Source organism: Papilio machaon, chromosome 17, assembly GCF_912999745.1.
Source record: "Papilio machaon chromosome 17, ilPapMach1.1, whole genome shotgun sequence".
Lineage (NCBI taxonomy): Eukaryota > Metazoa > Arthropoda > Insecta > Lepidoptera > Papilionidae > Papilio > Papilio machaon.
In genome coordinates this window covers 6,285,943-6,311,083 of record NC_060002.1, presented here as the reverse complement: position 1 = coordinate 6,311,083, position 25,141 = coordinate 6,285,943, and the positions used below count along the sequence as shown (strand labels likewise).

Below are 25,141 nucleotides of genomic sequence, written 5' to 3'. Positions count from 1 at the left end.
AGATACCTAAATTAACATATTTGAATGGAGATTATGACCTCTACGGGGCGTAACATAGGTGTCGTAAGTTATATATTTAAAAGAAACTATCATAATGTCACATAAAACAGTGGAAAGTTTTTGTGATGTGTTCAGGTGGGCGTTGCCGGCACGCATGGCGCAGGCGGGCTTCTACCACCAGCCGTCGCCGAGTGGTGACGACCGCGCGATGTGCTTCACGTGCATGGTGTGCCTCGTGTGCTGGGAGAAGTCTGACGAGCCGTGGGTGGAGCACGAGCGCCACTCCCCCAACTGCCCCTTCGTGCGCGGCGAATACACGCACAACGTGCCCATCTCGGTCAGTATGCACACGCACGAGCGCACGTGTACGTTACATTACGTACGAGTGCGTACACACTGACAAACAACTCTATATCTAACAAACCTTTTTTTGCAATTAGGTTCAGTCGTACTAACAACATTTTTTTTATTCAAAATTACTTTTTGCATGTTTCTTACTTACTATTACTTATTAAAATATCGTGTAATTTGATTAGGTTTCAAATGCGACTGCGTGCGCGCATCCCTGCCCTGACATCTCGGTGGTGTCAAAGGGCAACACTGGCGACCTGGTGGCGACCGGCACCGCCGAGGGCAAGGTCTCGTTGTGGCGCTTCGATAGCGGCCTCAAGTTCGTCAATGTTATCAACCTCTCCCCGTACGACTCCATTTTCAGCGGGATACTGGCCACCGAAAGTAATAAAGTTTGGTCCGCTAGCCTGGAAAAGGATACATGTAAGTAGTTTATCATATCTTAATGTCTTCGCTTAAAGTAAAAATAATTTTATTTGTAGAAGTAAAATATTGCAAATTGTCATTTAATAAAATTAAATCATAACATTTTTTGCAGCCACATACGACCTGGAGCTCACAGCGATGGCGTTCATTGGTATGACGTCGAAACAGGCAACATACCAGCAAAATCAAAACACAGAAACTAACGAGAAAGAGTCGAGCGGCGTCAAGTCGAAACCCTCCCTCATATGTGGAGTGATTGTCACACGAACTAACTCTGCGCAGGCGGACCAGCCCCTCGCTGACGATGCGAGCAAGGCGCTGTTCGACTCGGGTGCCGTCAGTCAGTCCGACGAGACCATCAAAGAAATGAACGACCAAAATGAGGCCAAGAATAACCAGACTTCGGAGAAAATGCTCTTCCTTTTGACTTATGACATATACTGCTCGCTGGGAGGCACCGTCGCCACGGTCGTGCCCACCTCCAACAGTAGCGCAAATTCCAAGCCCGGCGGCAGCAAGAAGATCCCGCTCCTGCCGGTGCCCAGGACCGACGACGGCAATATCTACGACGAGATATACTTCCAGTACTCCGATGAGGAGACCGAGCTTCCGCAGTGCACCAACTTATTAGATGAACACATAAGTAACGTTATTAATTTAAATGCATCGTCCAGCAAAGAGATCTGCAAATTTTGGGACACGAAGAAGATTATGTTCTCGAAACATTACAAAGTGCTAGCGCCTTCCCCTCCGAATGCTCTGCTGCCCGAGCTACCGGAGCCAGGACAGACGACCATCATCGACTTCGTCGGCAATCTGTCGCAGCTCAAAAGCTGGAAGAGTGGCAACCTGGACTCTGTAGGCACCAAAATAGCCGATCAGCCCGATGCGGTTCAAATCGGTCCGCCGACTATTACACCGACCATCACTCATTACTTCAACATGAATGGACCTCTGGAAATATCAGATTTGAAATGGTATGAAGATGGAGATGGTATTGAAAAAATCAAGATTCCCCCGTTCACTGTATGTAAACCTGGCACGGAGACCGCCGTCAGCAACAGTAACAACGACGGCTTCGACAGCGACGCCAACCAGGAGGAGGCGTTGTATCCCATCGTCGCCGTGCAGTGCCTTCGCCTGCCGGCCGACTTGGATATCAATGATGCTTCTAAAATAACGCACCTGTTGCCGACCGAGGACAAGGAACATTTATTAGTAGTCGTTTCCGCCATAGAATCAGACAAATCAAAACCGGAACCCGAGGCGGATGGCAATAGCGACATGAACATGGACGTCGACGATAGCGAAATCGACAGCACAGTGAAAGACACGAAGGCTCATTTCTTACTTTACAAAATTAACAAGAAAACCTCCGTTTACACTTTAGACGATCAACCCGTTTTAGTTAAAGAGTTGCCATACAACGAGAGCCCTGTAGACTTATGTCTCCTGCCTGCCGATAAACACGACCAATGTTCCCTAGCTGCGGTCGGGGTGGACGGCACTTTAAGAATGTATTCAATGTCAGATTTTAAAATGTTGTCTGAAAAATCTCTACCTAACGGTCAGTTCACGTCGGTCGTGTACTGCACGTCTGTGGAGCGCCTGAGTGTTGCCACCAAGCAAGGCATGATCTACTTCTACGCGCTCAACGATGGGGAAAAAGATTCAGCAGGAGCAGTAGTCGAAGATCATTTCTCTAATGTAGACCTGGACATGTTGTGGTACGAGTCATTGACCGGGCCGACCAGCCCCCCCTCTATCATAGCTAACAAGCCCGAGTTGAACATTACGGACTTAGAAACTTTGATTACACTCAGTGGCATGTACGGCACAAACGACACCGTGCCGTACAGCACCGTGGTGCCGGGCTTCTGGTGCGAATTGTCCCCCGCGCAAAGGTCGAGATCCGATCACCAGAACAACAGATGCTGGAGGCTGCAAAATACATCTTCCACCTGGGACGAGCACGTGCTCGAGTTGACTATGCCGTACAGCGTCTCACTTGCACACATAGAATTTAGTTTCACTTTGCACAATGCCAGTACGGGAAATTTGCCCGTGATTCAGGTCACCTTATTGAAGCAGAATTTGCACGGAGTTGGATACAAAAAGGACGCATCGTTCTGCCAGCGATCCGACTCGCCCGTTCATTTCCCTGTCATCGACACCGACGGACCCAACATAGAGAACCCCGTCAACAGTGAGGAGTATCTCCAGGCCCACAACGCGGAGATCCTCGCCGGGCCGTTGCTGCTCTCCTCCGGACTGGATCTGACGCAGCAGTCGGGCACATTGATACTGACAAGTCCGCGCCTATTTAGAGCGAGAGGCAGAACATTCCTGATTCATATTAAGACTTTGTTCGATCCGGCCAAGGACATGACGAAAGGCCCGACCAAGTCCGGCGAGAGCTCCAAAAAGACGGGCTTCATCGGCTGCGATTGGCTGCACCAGATATCTATAACGGTGAGGTCCAGCCCCCACACCGAGCTGCCAATGGAGAAGCAACAGCGGATCGCTATGCTCGAATCCAACACGTTTTTGGATACGCTTTGCGAAATAGCAACAAAAAAGGGAGGTAACGAGGAACGCAGACTCGCTCTGGATCTCCTGAACTGGGTTCTGTCTATACGGCTGCAGCGCATGCGGCTGGTGGAGAAGGGCCAGGACAAGGAGGCAGAGAGCCCGGTAGAAACGCAGCAGCTGGAGTGCGTCGCCGTCATAGAGAAGCACATCGAGGCGCTCGTCAAGAACTGCATCCTGTGTGCCAACAGGAGCATCGCCAAGAAATGCATCAAAATTATACTTATCACCAGCGAGTAAGTAAAGATTTTTTTTTATTGTTGACCCAAACAGGCAATGTTAAATTAGACCCGACGTTGTATAGGAAAAATTACCGTGAATAATTTTGAATACCTTTCGGTGGTTCCTAACTCTATTTTATTTTTTAGTTAAGTTTTGGTTCTGTATGACGATATTGATATGAGTTGTTTTTTGTTGATGCAGAGGCGTGAAGCAGCTTCCGAAGCCTTGGAAGTGCACTTTCGAGTCGCGGCTGTCGCAGTGCGTGGTGTCGTGTGTGCCGTACGTAGGTGCGTGTGGCTCTCCCGGCGCGCTCAAGTGGCTGGTGGCGCTGGCACAGCACGCGGTGCCGCCGCACGCCGCGCCAGCTCTGCTCGCGCACTGCTGTCGCCTGCTCGACCTCTCCGCCAAGTGCCTGCAGGACCGCACCGATCTATACCATCATTTGTTACGTGCTAGGTAAATACATTTTTTTAATCAAATCATAAATTATACAGTTTTATACACAATAAAGGAAAGAGAACGCAAAGTACAGTAGTTTAACATACAAATAGTAATATGCTAAATTATGTATCCCGTGAAGTGACATTTTGTGATATTGTCAGGTTCGGCCTATACGGTCTACCGCTGGAGCGGAGCATTTTTACAACGGAAGTACCGGAGCTGGGTCGCGCTGCTAGCACGCAGGCCAGCAGCAGCGATGACGCCGGACCCACCATTAGGCCAGACCACCAGCTCAAGGATCTGCTAAATTTGCCGCTCAACATCGGTCAGTTACTCCCCGTGACACGTCAGTATCAAAAAAAGAAATAGCATTGTTATATTTTACAGTAAATGTAGACTTTTTATAGATAAACTACTCATGTAATAAATTAATATGAACCTGCTGTATATGTGTTAGAAGGTAAGAGTAACGGTTCGTCGAATGGTGCGTGGTGGGCGAGCGGGCCGGCGAGTACAGCGTGCGGTGTGGCTGCGGGCGAGGCGCTGGCGCTGCACGTCACCAGCTACGTGGCTTCAGATGGCACCAAACTAGAGTCTGTCGCCGCACGACACCAACCCGCTGTTGTTAGTGCGCTGCCAACTGACTCACATCAGGTACACACAACATTCCATTAAATTAAAAAAAAAATAGTTTTTAGTTTTTCACTCTTTAAATAGTTTTTAGTTGCCGTTTATTTTAGTTACTTAAGTAAATCACTATATATATTTTACATTGTAACGTTTCCGTACAACTTCCTTACTAGAGGGTTTACTATGTTTGCTATAGTGTTTTTAACTTTTATCATGCCAGCTTTGGACAGTGGTGAAGGAGGGGCAAGTTAAGCAGCAGTCGCAGGACCCTGACTCCCTGGACGACGTGGAGAGCTCTATGATGGAATGCGATCCCCAGGACAAACCCGATACGCCGGGAGATAACTTCTTTACGGTAACTTACGTTTACTTCTGAAATAAAAGTAACCTAAAAATATGAAACATGCCACATTCAGAGACCTTTGATGGTTGTACTAAATCTGCAATAAAGGGCTATAATAGTGAATATTGAAGTCTTTGTGTGGCAGATAGTGTTAAATATTGTTGTGTTAGCAGGAGGAAGAGCAATGCGGCATCCCGTGGGCGACGTTGGTGAGCAAGCCGCCGCAGCACACGCTGGTGGTGGAGCGCATGCACTCTGGTGCGCGCCGCTACATTGTGCTAGACTTTGGACACACCGTGCGACTTACTGATGTCGTAAGTTTTTTTTATATTGAAAAAGTTAACGCTTGACTACGATCTCACCCGATGAGGTGAAGATGATATTATTTATTTTTGCAAATGATTAACTTTTAATTTACCATATGAGACAAGACCATTTTGTGTAGATATTTCTTATTAATCTTATCTATATATATAAAAGAAAGTCGTGTTAGTTACACTATTTATTACTCAAGATCGGTCGAACTGATTTAGCTGAAAATTGATGGGGAGGTACCTTAGAGCTAGGAGACGGACATAGGACCTTTTTTATCTTCTATGCATTTTTTTTATTCTGCGCGGACGGAGTCGCGGGTAAAAGCTAGTATCAAGTAAACGAGACAAGGAAATATATAAACGAAGATGTAAAAACTATCTTTTACCGAAGTTATAAATTTCTTGGAGTCCATTAATACGATGTTACCGTGTTGTTTAGATAATCCCGTCGTGCTCGGATCTGGTAACGCTGTGCATCGACATCTGGGTGGCCGGCGAGGAGACAGACTGCGTGAAGCTCGCCTTCGCCTCCGACATCGCTACAAAGCACCTCGTGCTTACAGACATACAGCCACCGCCGCTCTGCAGATACATGAAGGTATGTATAGGAAATTCTTACTTCTTCTAATGTACGACTATAATACCAACTGTCTTTTCAAAAATATTGGCGTACCCTTTACTACACCTAACATTGTATTTTGCGCAACAACTTTTGTGATGTTCCAAACTGCCAAGATCTTTGACAACTACTGTACCTGATACCATCTTATTTGATACTCATATCGATAAAGAATTCACTAATAAGAGAAGGTAATCAGAATTAAAAGAGACCGTTATTGTAAATTATGTTTGTAGATAACAACAATCGGGCGCTACGGCATGTCAGCTATGAAGTGCAAGATCCCGCTGGGCTGGTTCTACGGCGAGATCGCGGAGGTACCCAACGTGCAGGCCTCTATCAATGCCCTCAACGCCCTGCACCAGGACCTCAGCTGCAGGTTTAGGTGATTATAAAAGAACAGTCCATAATTAAAAGATACATTTTTATAATTTGAATGACGTATTTAAGAAAAAAATGTTCATTCAAAACTTGACTTAAACAGGTTGGCAACCGGAAAACTGATCGATCTCTTGAACCCATACCTGGAAATGTACAACGGCAACGCTGCCCACATGATGGCGTACTTCAACTTGGCTAACGAGGTGGACCCCAAGGTGGTTGCCGCGTACCAGGAGTGTATGGAGCTGCAGCAGCAGGTGCATAACTGCAACAACATGCTGCGTAAGCTCGGCAACGGCGCCGATTGCAACGAGCGTGCGCTCGACATGATCACCCGTGGTGCTGTCACTGCGGAGGACCTCCTGTTGCGCGCCTCCACTGACAAGCTGCGCGTCATCGCAGAGAACGTCGTCGACATGCTGCTCTACTTCGTCTTCCAAATGGACGAGGTGGTGAGTTGAGATTGTACTGTGTGATAGTGTTAATTCCTCGATCCATTCACCACCTGGAAATATATAGTTTTAAGACAGATTTCAAATTGTAAGAATTAATGTGTTGCAGCAATATCCGGAGGTGTCCAGCGAGTGGTTCTCGTGCGTGTCCTCACTGATGTGGTCGTGCGGTGCGCGCGGTGCGGCCTCGCTGGGCACGCTGCTGGCGCGCCTCTGCGGCTCAGCCGACTGGTGGGGCGAGCGCCTCGCCGATCTGCTTTGCGATGCCTTCTCGCCGCACGATGCACCACCAAGGCCACTCGATAGGTAATCCACCCTTACAGTTTAATTATATCACTACTTTATGCTTTTTAGTAAAGTTAGTGGAGCAGTATATAATGTGGTTGTATTGTACAGATGTCTAGTGGTAGTGATGTACATGTGCCGGAAGAGCATGTACGCGCACTTGGAGACGGGTGGCGCGGGCGTTGCGGCGGCGCTAGCTCGACGTGCGCTGACTTTGCTGCGCGCGCCCGAGCCGCGGCCCGCGCCACTGGTCGCGCTGCTCACCGCGCTCTCCTCCGTATTGGATGCCGCGCTGCCGCCACCCTCCGTCTCGCTCATGCCCTCAGCCAACACCACGCCGGCCGCACAGAGACTCAAGAGGTACCCTAACATAATACCATACTATGTGAACTCAAAATATATTGTTGGCTACTTACATCTTAAATACCACAAAACAAAACAAACCAAATCATAAAGACATTATCGTTATAAATTAAAGTGAAGTGTGGACAATGTCATCAGATGGGAGTGGGTGACGGGCGGGCTGGCGGGTGCGTGCGGGCCGGGCGGCGCGGACGCGGCTGGCGAGCGCGGTGACTGCAAGCTGCCGCGTCGCAAACTGCACAAGAAGTTGCTCAACCACATGCACGAGCTTGAGTCGGTGCGACGCGCTGTAAGGCTTTTATTCCAACATAGCCAGCTACGTTGACAAACATACCTGGTTATGTTCCTACTTCCCTAGCATCATAGTGGAGTTTCGGCTTGTTTATACACGAAACTCCCGAAGTATATTTTGTGTCTTTCAAAAATCACAGTGTTTGATGTCCGGAGTTGAAGATGCTTGGGAAGACAATTAAATTGATGGGATCTTATCCATTGAGTTGTTAGACGTCTTTCCAAATCAAGAACTGAACATTGTTAACGAATGGTTACATCACTTCATGCTCAAATTTTTATAACATAAAAATGTTGTATATTTCTGACTTACTCAGGTAAATGCTGTAATGACATTTGAACTCTTTTCTTTTAAATTGTCGCTTGTCTTTTAATGTATAAAACTTTTAAAAAGGCAAAAGTAACAACGACAACCACTTAGTATAATGGCCGCCTTCTATAGTAGTTAACGTTTTTTAGCAATGTTTAGATCTTGATTTGGGACATCATATCTTACGTAATAATTTGTTACAGCGCAACCGAATCAAGGCTCGGCTGGTTTCGTCGGGCAAGTTGGGGTGCGTGGTGAGCACCAAGGCGGAGGAGATGGAGCGTGCGGCGCGCCTCGTGCCCCCCTCGCTCGCCGTGCAGCTCGCGCAGGCGCTCGTCGCGCATCTGCTCGCCGTCGACAGCTCCGTCTCCGGCGAGACGTTGCTGCTCTGCGCCAAGGTACATCACAACACGGACCTCACTCATTGTAACACTTAGCATGAACTACTATCATCATCATCCGCCTTTGTCTGCCCATTGCTGGACATAGGCGTTTTCCATTGTGCGGTCCTCCGCCTTTCTCAAACTTCTAAATGCTATAGTAATTAGTGCACTTATCCTAATGACTTACCGATGTTTATTTCTAGGTCGTGGGGAGACTTTGCGCTGCGAGTGGCGGCGCGTCTCTGCTGGAACCGGCGAGCGTGCTGGGACTGGCCCGGCTGGCGGTCACGCTGCCACCGTGGCCAAGACACGCACTTACCACTCTACTGCAGGTACTGTGAACACAATGTCCGGCTCAAAGGACCAACTTTTTATATTTTCTTGTTATTTAGCGGCTTACCATAATCTGTCTTGTTTTAATTCGACTTAAATTGTTGTAGGATTTGGTCGAGTATGAAAACATAGACGGTACCCCGAGTCCCACCAGTGAAGAGCCGTCGTGGAGCGATGCGAGCTCATCTCGACCGACAGTCACACAGGACGACATTGGCGCCAGGACGCCGCCGCGCAAGAACAAGAGCGGATCTGTAGCAGGTTACTATCTCACTTTATTTCATTACAAAAATGATTTTATTCATTTAAACAAAGACGAATTTTCATTAGTTGCATAGAATGTGTTTCAATGTTTTGTAGATATTAAATTTTCATTGTATTTTTTTTTATTTTAATTTATATCAATGTGTAGTATTCGCGTAAATGTATGAAAGCATTTATTGCTATCAGTGAAAAGCGCACGAGGCAGGTGTAGAGAGCCAAGCGAAAGATCATAGAAGGGTAGTAATGGGCAGAAACCACACTGTTGTTGCAGATTCCTTAGCGGCTAGCTTTGGCCTGTCGAAGAGCGGCAAGCCGAAGTCCAAGCCCAAAGTTGCCGCAACCGTGCTAGCGGCCGCAAGTAAGCCTTGACACACTAGCGCCATACGCGTTTGTCACTTGGCTTGTCGCTCTATACCCCCACTTTAATGTTTCAATAATTCACGTGTTATTTTCACTGGTAGAAAGATATTTCACTTTTGGTTTGCAATCATCTTCATGGCTTTATACACCATTGAGTTGATTATTTTGTGGCGGGTTATTTAAAAATAGAATACTTGAAAAAAAGTAGGTAATTTATTGACATTCCAAAAAATCGAGAGTAATCGATGCAAAAGTGTTAGTATCGCTTTTAAGCTTCTTTGCTAAAGATATCTAGGCGGTTTAAATAGTAAATTCTGTCATATGCTTCAAAAAGCATGATCTTATGTCGCAAATGTTCAGATTCACATAAATATTTTTTCGACTCAATCAACAATTAAGGGTTAATGGAATGAGATTCATTAGTTATATTGTGACAGGTATCTATTTAAATAAGCACAACATGCTATGAATAATTATGTATAATAACAAAATAAGCCGTGCAAAATACTACACCAGTTTTTATCTTTGCTCAAATACTAGAATGTACTACATTTAAATCTAGAGTCTTTGTAATATTTGCGTAAATGTTTTGCGCACCTGCGTTCGCGCTTATTTGAGTTTATGCGCTTCGAGTGCTGCTAAGGTTTTTTAAATATATATTTCTTGTTTAAATAATAGATGCAGTGAAAACCATTGAATATCGTCTCAGCCAAGTAGCGGAGCTGGAGGTGTTGCTCGACTCGGAAACGGAGGATAAACAGGATTCAGACTTCGTGGACGCAAAGAAATACAAGATAAAACCCACTGCCGATAATTTCAACACTAGGTAACGTATTCACTTACAAAGTTTCAGACTTTGGTATTTCCATATGGTTGAAGAAGTAGATAACAGCGTTAACAATAATAAAATATCAGAGAATTAGTGAAAGGCGTTCACTACTATAATGCTTTCTAAAATTAGTAGTGATAAAGCTTATTTTGACAGTATATCGACGTGCGTGGACGCGCGTCTTGAGAGTGGTGTGGCGGCGGCGGGCGAGGCGCTGGCCCGGCGGCTGCTGGCCGCAACATCCGGCGCGCTGGCGGCGGCACTGCGCCCCGCACCATCACCACCCTTCACCCCTCCGCTATCGCCGGGCATGAGTCCCGTGCCCTCGCCCGCCGGACCCTCTTCACCACCCGCAGCGGGCCCCAGCCACCAGGCCATAGCTTCCTCTTCGGTGGCCACGCGCGCTCACCCCCCTCTCACGCACACGCTCTACGACGTATTCAGACATCTGGCGCTCGAGTTCCCGCAACAGGTACGTAAAATTATCTTCCTTTCGTAATAGGATTGTATTGTTGCATATTTGTATCTTGTGTTATATTACCCCTTGTTTTTTTATAATGATTAATGTTGTTTTGTGTTTGCAGCGCGACTGCAGCCTGATGGAGAACGTGCTGTCGCTGTGGATGACGCTGAATGGATGCGCGTGGGGCGCGGGCAGCGCGGGGGGCTCCGGGGGCTCGTCTAGCTCGGGGGCGTGGTCTCCCGTACCCTCGGACACGCCGCGAGTGCGCCTCGCTCCGGACACCGTCACCGCCATATTGCACCAGCTCTGCACGTCAGTTTAAATATTATTATTACGTTCTTTATAAAGAGAAAATCGGAATAAATAAATTTTTGTAGTATTATGTTTACAATTATATTTTTATTGTAATGCAGAGTGGAGAATATATCTTTGAGGTGCTGGATATTATCAATGCAGTCTTTGGCGTGGATAGCGGGACTACCTTTACAAGTGAGTTTAAACTTATACCTATATACTTCTTGTTACTTTATATAACATCTTTGATGTTTGTAATATCTTATGCGTGTGTCGTGGCAGACGGAGGGCGGAGCGCAGACGTTGGGCCGCTTCGTGCTGGAGAGCGAGTACTTCGTGCCCGCCCTCGTCAAGTTCATTTCGATGGACGTCAATGCGGACTGTGCAGTCACTTGCTCGGAGACTTATCTTGTGAGTACATCCCACTACCTACTATAAACAAAAATTGCAAATTTTAGTTACAGTTCATAGTGTGATTGAGTGTTTATTTATATAATGTGTGTTGTGTTGTCAGTCGGGGTCTAGTGTCGGAGCGGGATTGGGTGCTGCGGGTGCGCTGCAGGCGGTGTTGACGCGCGTGGTGAAGGCACGCAGCGGAGCCGGGGCACTGGTGGCGCTGCGCGTGCTGGCCTCGCTGTGGGCGCCGCAGCGCGCTCATGATAGTGCGCAGCCGCTCGACCTGCACGCCGCCCTGCTGCGGGCCGCGCACGACCTCGTGCCCTCGCTCGCCTCGCAACACCTGCACCACGCCATGCCGCTCATACGATCTATTGGTGAGTCATGTGTTTGATTGTTATAAAATGCATATGTATACAATGGTTACAATATATATAATAATGTTTTTATGTCCGATTGTAGCTACTCAGAGTTTGTGGTGGATGCGTGGTGCGGGTGGGGGGCGTGTCGAGGGCAGTGCGGAGGCGCGGCTGACAGGTCTGCTGGCAGACATACTACCCCCCGGCGCCGCACCGGCACGCCGCGTGCCGCCGCGCCGCGCTGTTCTCGCTCACCTGTTGTATTACGCGCGCCGCCTTCTCGCACTGCCGCTGCCCATCAACACACAACAAGGACAGGTACATTATACGTTGTTAATGAAACATACAGGTGTAAACAAATGGGAAAGTTTGGATGTTAGGGGATGGATGTTTGTTAAAAGATATTTCAATATAAGTTCAATAGAGCACGCTGTAATTTGGTATATATGTAAGATATAGTCTGGAAGAACATATACACTACTAATTAACTTTTTTAACCTAGTTTTTAATAAAATTAAAGTAAATGGAACTAGAGATATAAACCTAGAACTAAGTATATATTTAACACTTCGTTCTCTGATCGAAACTGTTTATCTGTGTAACGTCATCTACTGCTGTAAAGTGTTAATTGAAAGTTAATTTTTGTTGTTAACTGTAATAAACTTATAACATTTCTTTTTCAATTGGTAAAGGTGGAGAGTGGCGAGCAGTCGCAGACAGACGAGAGCAAGGCGCTGGGTGTTGCTGACGGCACCAACCTGGAGGACGAGCGCAAGCATGTACCGCGCGCGCCGTGCCTCGCCGACGCAGGTGAACATTTTCTAAAGCCGCACTTTCTTTCACTGTCTTTGTATACAAACTATTTGTAATTAATCTTACTAATATTAAAAATTCGAAAGTTTAGCTGGATGGATGGATGGACGTTTATTTGAAGGTATCTCCGGAGTTGCTCAACGAATCTTGGTGAAATTTGTCACAGATGCAGAACATAGTCTAAAAGAATACATAGGCTACTTATTACGTTTTTTAAATTCCCCGCAGACGGAGTCGCGGGTGATAGCTAGTATTCAACAAATTTTAATACGAATGATTACAATTTAACAAACCTTTTAAGGTTAACTAAATTTGTGTTTTTTCTTCCAGTATTACAAGAAGCAGACATCATGCAAGACTTTTACGCGACATTATCAGTGTGCGATGGATTGAACAGTTTAGTATTGAATTCAAGTGAGTAGAGAAATTTCTTTTTCATGTCAACTAATAAAATAATTTTATTTGTAACACGCAAAATGTTTAATTTCAGGCACAAATGCCGAGTCCACAGAATACTCTTCGTTGAAGGAAGAAATATTTTGGTTGGTGGCTCAGCTGCCGACCGTTGCCTCTAACGCGGCGCTAATGGTGCCCAGTCTCATGGATTTCCTCAGTATGTTATATTACAATAGACAAATTATTTAAATTATTAAAAAAAAAAAATAAGTTTAAATATTTATTTTCTAACCGTGAATTTACAAGTGACATAATTTCATGTCATAAATAACATTATGTTAACGTGTGAAGCAAAAATTTTGTACCCTTTTTAAGTAAATTGCGCAAACGGATGAACGTAAAATTTGACCCAATTAAAGTTAATGTGTTAAATTTCGAACAATGGGCGACCACTAATAATATATAGTTACGTCCGCACACATAAATAGTCAACCATTATACAAAATAACATGGTTCTGTTTGAACAGGGAAAAAGGAGGTGATCAATCTGTCTCAAGCTATGCAGCAACTGATTGTGAAACTGCTAGACAAATCCGAAGCGTTGGCCGCCTTCATAGAGGCTGGCGGGTTGGAGCTCTCTGTGGAGAAACTCACCACCTGCCATCAGGTATGCTAGATTCATAGAATTCAATCCACAATTTACGTACATTTTTTCACAATACTAGTAGCTGTTACTTTGTTGATGTATAAAAATATGTAAAACTTTCCAGTCGGGGCCGAGCAACAGTCAAGGTCTAGTTTCGTCCCTGATGAACCACTTGAAGGTGCCGCCGCAGATCATCAACATGTCGACGGCCGCCGGCGTCAAGAAGACTCAGCCGCCTATCACCGACACCGCTAATGGACTCGTCAACATTGCCCCACTATGTTAGTTAGCTACAAATATATTAGCAATAAACAAAAAACAATAGTAGCTTAAATATATATGATATATAAGTAAAGTGTTCGAGTGTTTCGGCAGTGGGAACCCACTTCTATAATAGAAATGAAATTATTATACATATATTTTTTGAAAAGTAAAATATTGTTGTGTTAATCAGGCACCGTGTCGTGCGATAACCCGACGGCGCAGGCAGCAGACGTGCTGCTGGACGGAGGCGGGCTGTCTGCGGGCGCGTGCGCAGCGCGACGTGTACGTGCCGCCGCCTGGTCCTACCACTTCTTCAGTGCGGACGACACCTCGCTCGCCCTCACTCTTACGCTGCCATACGCCGCACAACTGCACGAGGTGCATCTGCAGCCGCACCTCACCAGCCTCGCAAGTCAGTAACAACACATATGGATTAATAATATTAAATAATTTGTCAATAAGTTTCTAAAAGCTATTGATATTATATTTAATAACCTTTTAGAAATATGGATAGTGTTTACAAGATATAGAGGTTGTTAATTTATTTTTGTAGCGTGCCCCGGTGCAGTGAGCATAGAGGCGTCATGCGGTGGCCCGCTGGTGGCGTTGGGTCCACCGCAGGTGACGGCCGGCATGACCTTCATCCGGCTGGTGCTGGCGCGGCCGGCCGTGGCGTCTACGGTGCAGCTGCGCCTGTACAAGCCGCGCGACAGCTCCTACATGGGCCTACTGCAGCTGCGAGTCATCGTCGCGCCAGCATTCGCCGCGCCCACACTACTCGCGCCCAACGGGTACAGGTTGGATACCACCCATGTTTAAAAATTATAACTTTTGTCTGAGGAAAAAAATTCTACTAATTAGGATAATATTGTCAAAATTTAAAGTACGATGGATTAGATGCGAAATGTTTTTTTCAGTAATAACTGGGTGTGTGTGGTGGCGGCGTGCACGCGAGCTCAGCTTGAGTCGTCGCGGTGGGCGAGCGTGGGCAGCCCGGCGGCAGTGCGCGCGCTGTGCGCCGCCGTGCTGGCTACCCGCGGCAGCAGCCCGCAGGCGCACGCCCACACCTCGTACGCTGCGCACACTGCGCTGCTGGCCGCCGCGCGCGCCTGCCCAGAACTGCGCGCCCCACTACTCAACGCCCTACTCGCCACAGATGAACACGCATACGTACATTGTGAGTACTGCCTTTGTAAAAATTCCAGAGGGACCTTATGGCTTAATAATTCATGAAGAAAATGAGGTTATAGAAATCCAGTTAATGTATACTTTGTAATGAGGTGATTGTACGTTAGCGTTCCAGATGTGCGGGGGTGGAAATAGGGGTGTGAGCGCGGGCGCCAGCGTAACGGCGGTGTGCTGGACGGCGCGCCAGTTGTGTCGCCGCTGCCCCGAGGGCACCACCGCAGCCTTTGTGCACTGGCTGGCCGAGGTGGCGCAGCGCCCGCGCCGCACGCCCTCCGCAGCATTGCTTCACACACTCGCATCGGTCAGTCCCTAGACTTTGTTATCTCAAAGACTTCCTGAGTAAAACAAAGAAATAAATTAACATCTTAATTAGTATTAAGGTAGTCCTGCCACTGAGGTTTAGTAGTATTTCTGTATTAAAATGTGACTATTTGCAGGTGTTATGGTCCCTGAAAGAAGAGCGTCTGCTGGACGATCTGGACGAGCTGATAACGGACGAGCTATTCGACTTAGTGTTTGTGTGGGTGCAGGAAGTGGACGAGATCAGTTTCCTTAAAAAAGCACTCGATGCCAGTTAGTAATCATTATGCAATATGAATATTTACAACTTCTTTTTCATATTGCCTTATTAAAAAAATGTATTTTTTTTCAGTCGTATGCTCAATGTGCTACATAAGGCCGGACCTCTTCAAGAAGTTAATGGAACACATTGGCGTTCCTGTAGACAATGACGAAATGTTAGTTGGCATATTTTATGGCATACATTGATACGATAAAATTTGCACATTTTGGTTTTCTTAATTGTTATTTATTGTTTACCTGCAGTATGGAGGGTCTGACAGATGACCGCAAGGTGCACCAGCCGCTGCGTGTCACAAGCGCGGGTGAGAGCGGGGGCGAGGTGACGACCGCAGCAGCTTGCGGTGCGGCTGCGGCTGCTGCACGGCTGAGGCGACGTGAGCTGCGTACACTGGCTTCGGCCGCACTTTCTCCCGCCGCCACACTCATGTTGATGCAGTCACCGCTGCCGCATGCGCTCGTGCGGTGCATCGTTGGTACGTATATCACATTATATGAGAGGGGGTAGATCTTCAATAATACATTATGCTTATTGTTTTTATTTACCTAAATGTGATTTCTTCAACAGAATACAGTGAAGCTAAACTACAACAAATTAAAGAACAATTAAATACTCAAGAGGACGTATACATGAAAGACGCCGAAATTGAACCGAATCAAACCGTAACATGTAAGTCAAACTATAAATTTTTCTCATATATTGATGGTGTAACTTTTAAATAACTCGTCGTACAATTTTACAGCGCCATCTATGCAGCACATCTGCGACATCGTGGAGTGGGCGCGGCTGATGTGCGTGGACCGCCGCTTCAAGGACTGGCTGGGTGCGGCCGGTAACTCCTTCTGGCGGCCTCTGCTCTCCATGCTCTGCTATCCGCGCCCGCGCGCCTCGTGAGTACACTGTCGCACCTCTCTCTTTGGATCTCTGAAACCAAAATCTCCGTTTAAAATATATTGTTATCTCTGTTTTATCAAAGACTAGCTTTTACCCGCAACTCCGTCCGCGCGAAACAAAAAATAGGGGTAAAAATTATCCTATGTCCGTTTCCTGGTTCTAAGCTACCTGCCCACCAATTTTCAGTCAAATCGATTCAGCCGTTCTTGAGTTATAAATAGTGCAACTAACACGACTTTCTTTTATGTATATAGATAATGACAGAGATAACTATCTAAAGTTTGACAAAACTGATGTAATGATATTAAAAGTTAAATAATTATTATAATTTCGTAATCACAAGGTAATGTAATTATGTGTTGAGTCTCAATGTACTTATTTTGTTGCAGTTCATGGCAGGAGAGCTCGGAGTACGCTAATCTGGAGGAACAAACGATACGGTTGTTCGCAGAACTGACTGTGTGCCACGCTTCCAATCAGAAACTCTTCGCTTCGACATTACACAATATTCTTGAATCAATGCAAAACACGAGTGAGTTGATTGTTACAAATAATAAGCAGCAGGTCACAATATTCTGAAGTTCTCGAAATGTACGATTTTCTTATGCTCTGTTACAGTAGGTCCGGAAGGTCTGTCCGGATTCACAAGGTCGCTGATCCTGCGGCTGGTGCTGTCGTCGGAGCGCGGCACGGTGGCGCTGCGCTGGGCGGCGTCGGGCGCGGACACGGGCGCGGGCGCAGCAGCCAGCAACAGCGCGCCGCCGCACCCCTCCATGCACTGCCATGCGCTGCTCTCGCTGCCGCTTCACACCACCGTGCGCTCTCTGCTCACAGAACACCGCCCACCACGTGAGTTGCATATAGTTCTATTTATCCAACTCGAAGGACCATAGCATATCGTCGTAAGCGGTCATTACGTGGCCTAGTCGTGTAACTTGCAATATGTCCCGACAGTAGACGAAGCGACGAGGATGAGCCTGAGCAGCGCGGCGCCGGCTATGTTGCGCAGCGCTTCTGACACCGCCATCCGTACTGTGGCCGAGGCCTGGGAGCTTAGCCTGGCCGCCGCCAGCGCCTCCAAGGACAAGCGCGTCAAGGACGCCAAGAACAACTCGCTAAAGCAACAGGGCACCAAGAAGCGACAGTCCAAGCCCAACAACGACAACTCTGTACTATCACTCGCTGAAGGTGTGTACTTTGTATAACAAGCCTTACATTATTTAGTTGTAAATAAATGTTGCAATATGTTGAGATTACGATACGATTACACATGCATATTGTACAGAGTTTGTGGAGACGACGATCCGCGTGCAGGCCAGCGGGCTGGAGGGCTTTGTGCCGGGCACCGTGACGCTGGCGCAGCTTGCCGCCGTCTGCCCGCACAACTTCGGTCCCCATCTGTCTCTCACGCTGCACCTCAACACCAACGGAGGTAACAACTGACAACATGATCTATCTCATTGCAATTATACAACTTTTTGAAATTCAACATACATATAACTATGTGTATATTGTAAGCAGAAACCCGTCCCGGCGTTACGTGGGATGGCAGCAGCAGCAGCGGGGGCAGCAGCGTGGGCGGGGTGGGTGGCCTGGCACTGGGCGTGCTGCACTGGTTTGCGCAGTGCGGCGGGCTGGCGCTGGTGGCCTCGCGCCTGCCTCGCCCGCACGCCCCACCAGCTCCTCCGCCCGCGCCCTCCTCTCACCACCATGACCTCGACTGGGTCAAACTCGAGGACCCATATGATGTGAGTATCATTACTTTATTAGTGCACTTATTGCTAGTAAGCTTGTCTCTGTTGTAGGTTGTTTTATAATTTGCTGAAGTTATAAAGCCTTTATGGAGTATTTACTAAGTTTTTGTTCATTCTTTTATGTAATATTTATGCAATTAATCCTTAATGAATACGTAACATGTGCAGGACTTAGTGGAGTTGGGCGGGGCTGCCGGAGCAGGCGGTGGTGGTGGCGGTGCGGGGAGCGGCGAGGAGCAGTCTGCGGGCGTACCCGTGCACGCTCTGGTGGCGCTGGGCCCGCTGCTCAAGCTGCCGGGCTATGCGGCCGCGCTGTTGGACGAGGGCCCGCGCGCCGTGCACCTGCTGCGTCTGCTGCTCGGCGTCTCGCACGATGAGGACGGACGTCAGTACAAATACTATATGAGCAAGAATGTCAATGACAAAGATTTTTCTGCCATCAAAGGTCACATATGAGCTTCCTTTTTGTCCGATTTGTGTGTTAAAAAGTGTATTCAACCGATTCTCGGCATAATTTTCAGAAATGAATTTTTTTTTTCAACCGACCTCATATGAGCAACTTAAAAGTATTTTTTAACTTGTTTAGAAATTTGAAGTCAATTAGAGTTGATGTTGCTGCAGGTAATATAGCCGTTGGTAGTGCAGTAGGCGGTGGCGGCGGAGGCGGGGCGAAGGGTGAGGGGTCGTGGTCGCTGGGCACGCTGCCGTTCCGTGTGCTGGCGCGGCTGCTGCACGCAGCGCCCCCCGACACTGACGACGGGCGTTCTCTGCGCGCTGCACTGCTGCGCCTCGGCCTCGTGCGCCTGCTGCTCGCCTGCCTCGCAGTATTCACGCATCACAAACCCGCTTCCAATGATGTTAGTACAGTAATCTTTTTTTTATACTTTCATGAATCCGATGTAATTTAACTACAATAAAGTAATGAAATGTGATTGTCCTATATATATATAAAAGAAAGTCGTGTTAGTTACACTATTTATAACTCAAGAACGGCTGAATCGATTTGACTGAAAATTGATGGGCAGGTAGATTAGAACCAGGAAACGGACATAGGATAGTTTTTCCCCGTTTTCTATTTTTTTTCCGCGCGGACGGAGTCGCGGGTAAAAGCTAGTTAATTATAAAATGTGTAATGTTATATTGTTATAGAATAGCCAGGCATCAAACGGTTCTGGCAAGCCGGAGGAGAAGAGCCAGCTGTATTGGGCGAAGGGTACGGGCTTCGGCACCGGCTCCACGCAGCAGTCGTGGAACGTGGAGCAGGCCCTCGTGAGGCAGCGCGTCGAGGAGGAACACGTCACTGTCTTGCTCGAGGTCAGCTCCATTAAGTTGCTAATGAAGAGAGCACAGTAACCAGTCGGGAGAAGACATAAAGCTAAAGCATTTTACAATTTGTTTAACGATTTTGTTGGGTGATATGCAGGTGCTGTCGGCGTACATGAACCCTGGTGAGCGGTGGCCGCCGGAGGAGGACGCGCCGCAACCCTCCCCAGAGGGCGAGGAACGCGACCATCACCTGCCGCACGAGTTCGTCGATCTCATCGCTAACAGCTCCCTGCTGCCCGCCATATGCTCCTACCTAAGGAACGACTCAGGTACCGCGCGCTCTCGCCATTCAGCCACGTGTGAAGAAAATATTTTCTTATACTTTTACCCGACTGACAAGAGGATAATGTTTTCGCTCGTTATGTATGTTTGTTTTAATGTATGTTGGTTTGTATGTATGTAAATTCCTTTCTGGCGGCCTGGATCCTAAACGACAGAACCGATTTGGACGACTTAGGTGTCATTCGATTCGTCTTCTTCCTCGGAGTGTTGTAGTACAATATTCAGTTGAGTTTTTTTTTTTGTTTTTTAAGTAACAAATTTGTTTTGGTAGTGTTGGACATGTCGCGGCACATTCCTCTATACGTGTGCGTGCTGAGCTGCGCACGCGCACTGCACGCGCTGCGCTGCCGGCGGCTGGCGGGCGCGCTGCGCGCCGTGCCGCAGCTGCTCGCGCTCATGAGCCGCACCACCAACTCATACGCCAGCAAGCTCAGGTAACTATTATCTATCGCATCTCGTCTGTATCCTCTTGAATAATAAAAAGGAAAAAAAAATTCGCTCCTTAATCCGTAAAATGCTTAGAGCAGTGTTTCCCAAAGCGTGCGATAACGCCCCCAAAGGGGCGTTTGAAACCTAGGAGGGGGCGATAAGGAGCTCAAAAAATGGGGTGCATTGAAATTAATTAAAGGAATAAAATTGTGGTTTTTAAGTTTTAGGGCTGAATAAGAATTAGGGGGCTCTAAAATATAATAGATTTTCAAAGTGGGCGGTGAAAGAAATAAGTTTGACAATCACTGGCTTAGAGCAATGACAAGCCTTATTTATGGAATAATAATTTCATCCAATTTAAGTTGAACCTCCATATTATTAACACCTTACAGAATGAGCAAAAAGAACATATTCGGCAAGATGACGTACAGCCAAAGATTCAACACGGCCAGCAACTGCGAGCTGTCGGAGGAGGACGAGGGCCTCGCCGCCCTCATTGCAGACATACAGGCAAGTCGCTTTTCTTACTTTCTCCAATAAATAATACATACAACAACAATCATATATTGACATAATGTGACAAGACAATATACTTATTAACAACAAAAGTGAGGTTAAATTATTTTGTTTGTAATGGTTCAGGCGACGTCGGCGCTGATGTGCCGGTCCGAGGGTGAGGCGGAGGCGGGGGGCGTGCCGCGGCCGCTGGGCGGGGCCTCGCGTGAGGCGCGCTACATCAACCTCATGCGCACCATGCAGTTCGGTAAGCAGACATTATAGCACCCACAAGGGTCTTATGGCAGTTTTTTGACATTGACAAGGGAGGGGGCTACAAGTTTTAAGGGTTACCAGTGAGCAAAAATTCTGAGAATTGTCCATATTAAAATTCCAAGAAAGTGAAACTGTGCAGCAGCCGCTCTGCCATTGGTCAAAATATAAGGCTGTGGAAATGTCGTTGTTATTTCACAAATTTTCTGATTAACACAAGATCCTTGTTGAACTATACAAACAATTACGAACGAGCACATGTTGTATTATGTGTGCAGAGACGTTCGAGATGCTGGCGGAGTGCTCGGAGAACGGGTACAGGTTCACTGTGCCGTACCACTTCGAGGGTACGGTGCGCGCGGCCGGCGAGAGAGCGCACCCGGCGCGCATGAAGCGTCTCGCGCAGGAGGCCGCCACCCTCGCCACCAGTCTGCCGCTCTCCTACTCCTCCTCTGTCTTCGTGCGCACCGACACCGACCGTCTCGACGTGATGAAGGTACACCATATTCATTGCTGTCACTTCTTAATTTGTAATTCACAATAAGAAAATAAGCGGCAGGTAGAAATTTTACGTTTATTAATTACAGGTCCTAATAACTGGTCCCTCGGACACGCCCTACGCGAACGGATGCTTTATCCTAGACGTGTACTTCCCGGCGGAGTATCCCGCCGTGCCCATGCTCATCAACTTGGAGACGACAGGCCGGCACTCGGTGCGCTTCAACCCCAACCTATACAACGACGGCAAGGTGTGCCTCTCCGTGCTCAACACCTGGCACGGCCGCCCCGAGGAGAAGTGGAACGCGCACACCTCCAGCTTCCTACAGGTAGCCGACTTGACGGAGTGACATCATATCAAACTATCTATATCAGACGATGTTTTCCCTCTTTCTCTTTAGTTTGTTTGGTTGGCACATTAGTGAGAGTGTGTTGCGCTGTGTGCAGGTGCTGGTGTCGATCCAGTCGCTGATCCTGGTGCCGGAACCATACTTCAACGAGCCGGGCTACGAGCGCAGTCGTGGTACACGCGTCGGCAGCAACGCCTCGCTCGAGTACAACTCCAACATCTACCAGGCGTGTGTGCGCTGGGCTATGCTCGACCATCTGCGCAATCCCGAACCCTGCTTCAAGGAGGTATGACATCTTCTATTTGAGGCCGTTTTAAATTACACATGAATCCGATCGCCTTATAAAAATATATCAATTTTTCAACCGCAGGTGATACAGACACATTTCTGGATCAAACGTAATGAAATAATGCAAACGGTCGCCAACTGGATCACGGAGCTGGAGGGTCAGAGCGGCGACGAGCGCACGCAGCGCAGCATACAGCACAATCTGATGGCGCTCAAGCGGCACTACGTGAAGCTACAAGAGGAGCTGGCCAAGCTGCCGGTGCCGCCCGGTCTCGAGGACTTGGATGAGCCCTTCCAGCTGCCGGCCGCGCCCTCCCCGCCACCAGCGCCCGCCGGCCCGCACTCGCCGCGCGCGCCCCGCGCCCCGCTGCCGCTGCACTCGCTCACCAACGAGGAGCTCTACAACGACATGGAAAAGATCGTCGCTCAGGTCCTCGAGTGAGCCCCTCTCCCCGCCCGCCATCGCATCTTTTAGTATGTAAATGATATATGTTAGTTACTCGTTTATTGTCTACTCGATGTTTTAGGAATCTAAAATGTTTTTGCGATGCGATCCGATCGCGACGTGTGCGCGCCCCCCGCACCCCCCGCGCCCCCCTCTGAAGTACAAGCGGGGACACGTCGCATTTACACTAGTGTAGTTTAGGATGAGATTTTACTTATATATTATTTGTATTTATTTTGATTATTTTTGTCAAGTCGCCGACGATGGACGTACAATATTTAGATACGGGGTACGTCGGAGCGCTCGACTGGACGTCAGCTCGTCGCCTAGTTTCGTTTTCGATAGATTTTATTAGATTTATATAATAAAAATGAATAGCATTTAGTTGCGCTTTGTTTTAGTTTAACACATATTGTGATATTAAACGGGCTCGCGCCCGGTAAGCTGTTTAAGTATAGACGTACGGGCCGATGTCGTCGCACTCAAACTGTCTGTGTGTATGTGTGCTCTCCCCGCGTCCGCCTCGCCCCACCAACACCACCACCACCACCACCACCACCATCGCCTGTGATGTACTCTCAATCCAATATGATTATGCAAATTGTAAACACTGTATTGTGTTATGTACGATTACAAAATCAGAAGCCATCATGGGATGTAGGTGTTGAGTTGATTGTCCGGTATATATACCTTTGCAGCCGAGCCACGATCACCGCGACATCTCGCGTCGTGTCGCAGCTCGGTCACGACTGCTTGTTAATTCATATACTAGTTTTAAGTTTCTAAAACTACGTGTGAACAGAGGGCCTAGCACGAAAATAAGTATTTGTAACGTAATCGACAATATTTGTATTAGATTTGTACAGCGCCTTATTTCGGTCGTAAAGTACAATGACAAATTTCATACAGATTGTGACATATTTTGTCGACGACGTTACGAAAACGCATATTACATTCGTGGTAGAGCCTCTGATAATCAAGATATATAATTATGATTGACAATCGCTTGCGGCGTAACGCGAGGACCCCGCGGTCTTCCAGTAGCGGGCTCGGGACCCCCCGCTGCCCCCCGCCGACCCCACGCCGACCCCGCGCCGACCCCGCGCACCGGGCGAGAAGGACGTCGGGTCGATACTTGTTAATAAATATTTGACTGTGAATTTTTGGAATGTAAATAAAAATTTATGTTATCGCAAAATAATTATGTTTTCCTTTTATTTTATTTTTTTTCATTATGTTATTATTCAATCACTGCCTACACATACTTTGTTATATACTTATACATACCCCATGCTATATATTTATATATACTCGTATTAATAAAAATATTGCTTTAGTTTAAGGTTGTTGTAAATATTTACACCTCATGTTGTTTTATCTACCTTTAGAAATTTCATTATAATATATGATAAATGCAGTCACTATAAATATAACTTATATAAATGTGTACACATTTTTTTATTAACTACCTCTCAGACCAAAAATACTATTACTATTTTCTTTCAAAGAAACATTTTTTAGGTAATTGTTGATACTGTCGTCATATATCTTGGTGGCTTTGAATATTGTACGAGTCGCTGCATAGAGCTCAATTTTAGATGTATCTGGGCGTAACAGGACGCGTAGGGGAGGTCACTGCGTAGCGCTCACATGTCCTTCAGCCGACAAGATATGAAAAAACGTAGTGTTTAGGGTTGCCAGGTAGCCAAACCTACTAGCCGGAGAGACCAGCCAATTTGGCCGGACATTTGGGTAGAAAGATCGGACACCCTGTATTATTTAGAATTTTGTCTCAGTATTAATAGGTACACTCTGGTTTCGGAAATGTAAAAAGCCTAACAAAAGCCAGACAACTCGGACTTTTGGCCGGACACGCAATCAAAAAGCCTATCTATGTCCGGCTTTATCCGTACGCCTGGCAATGCTAGTAGTGTTGGTAAGTTTGCTCATAGGAATAAGGATAATTAAAATTACTACAAAGTATCAATAATACGCACTTTATTGTCATCTATTTACACGTCACAAATATAAAACTCCACTTAAAAATATTATTATGACTCACAAATAACACTGAAATTGACTCTAAGTACACTTAGTGATACGAAGCTACAGACTTATGTAATAAATAACTTACGGAGTAACTTCACCAAAACTCGCTCTGGCCTTGAGATAGAATGTACGAGATGATGGGAAAATTATGAAACTACAGATTTAAACATGAAACATTAATATTTGAGGCAGATCTTGATGGAAAAAAGCCTTGTCTATTTTTTTATACTTTAATGAACTGTATTAGACGTATCCGTCAAGATCTGTCCCGAAAATAGGTACTTGAGCTCTGAATGCCATTCCACGCAAGTTTTAAATAACCCATATGGTAAATTAAAATTTTAAATTAGTTACACTTTCAATAAAATTAATGCAGCTACAAGTAAATTGACGATTGTCATACACAGATCGAAGTTTTACTCCGCGCGAAATCGCTGAAAGCCGCTCAGACCGTGTATGGCGGTTTTTAGTTA

General features: G+C 46.9%; 1 protein-coding gene across 1 annotated transcript in view; it reads left to right on the top strand.

Annotated features, from left to right (window-relative positions):
- LOC106716115 (baculoviral IAP repeat-containing protein 6) overlaps positions 1-23,906 on the top strand; it is a 29,386-nt gene extending 5,480 nt beyond the window's left edge. Inside the window, 54 exon segments of the mRNA XM_045681889.1 lie at positions 136-337; positions 537-774; positions 890-3,602; positions 3,790-4,044; positions 4,191-4,354; positions 4,487-4,683; positions 4,880-5,014; positions 5,176-5,316; positions 5,756-5,914; positions 6,172-6,320; positions 6,420-6,768; positions 6,878-7,074; positions 7,165-7,413; positions 7,555-7,705; positions 8,221-8,415; positions 8,604-8,732; positions 8,841-8,994; positions 9,269-9,355; positions 10,036-10,183; positions 10,343-10,658; positions 10,771-10,961; positions 11,063-11,138; positions 11,226-11,354; positions 11,458-11,716; positions 11,802-12,016; positions 12,391-12,508; positions 12,842-12,925; positions 13,002-13,124; positions 13,435-13,574; positions 13,678-13,834; positions 14,008-14,229; positions 14,371-14,608; positions 14,735-14,994; positions 15,113-15,306; positions 15,443-15,578; positions 15,658-15,742; positions 15,831-16,060; positions 16,153-16,254; positions 16,328-16,475; positions 16,869-17,011; positions 17,101-17,667; positions 17,765-17,911; positions 18,001-18,227; positions 18,402-18,618; positions 18,855-19,090; positions 19,383-19,547; positions 19,657-19,828; positions 20,113-20,275; positions 20,663-20,780; positions 20,913-21,033; positions 21,317-21,534; positions 21,626-21,865; positions 21,984-22,172; positions 22,257-23,906. Of these exon segments, the coding sequence (XP_045537845.1) occupies positions 136-337; positions 537-774; positions 890-3,602; positions 3,790-4,044; positions 4,191-4,354; positions 4,487-4,683; positions 4,880-5,014; positions 5,176-5,316; positions 5,756-5,914; positions 6,172-6,320; positions 6,420-6,768; positions 6,878-7,074; positions 7,165-7,413; positions 7,555-7,705; positions 8,221-8,415; positions 8,604-8,732; positions 8,841-8,994; positions 9,269-9,355; positions 10,036-10,183; positions 10,343-10,658; positions 10,771-10,961; positions 11,063-11,138; positions 11,226-11,354; positions 11,458-11,716; positions 11,802-12,016; positions 12,391-12,508; positions 12,842-12,925; positions 13,002-13,124; positions 13,435-13,574; positions 13,678-13,834; positions 14,008-14,229; positions 14,371-14,608; positions 14,735-14,994; positions 15,113-15,306; positions 15,443-15,578; positions 15,658-15,742; positions 15,831-16,060; positions 16,153-16,254; positions 16,328-16,475; positions 16,869-17,011; positions 17,101-17,667; positions 17,765-17,911; positions 18,001-18,227; positions 18,402-18,618; positions 18,855-19,090; positions 19,383-19,547; positions 19,657-19,828; positions 20,113-20,275; positions 20,663-20,780; positions 20,913-21,033; positions 21,317-21,534; positions 21,626-21,865; positions 21,984-22,172; positions 22,257-22,616 (12,718 nt within the window). The 3' untranslated portion in view covers positions 22,617-23,906.
- Positions 23,907-25,141: the final 1,235 nt, after the last annotated feature.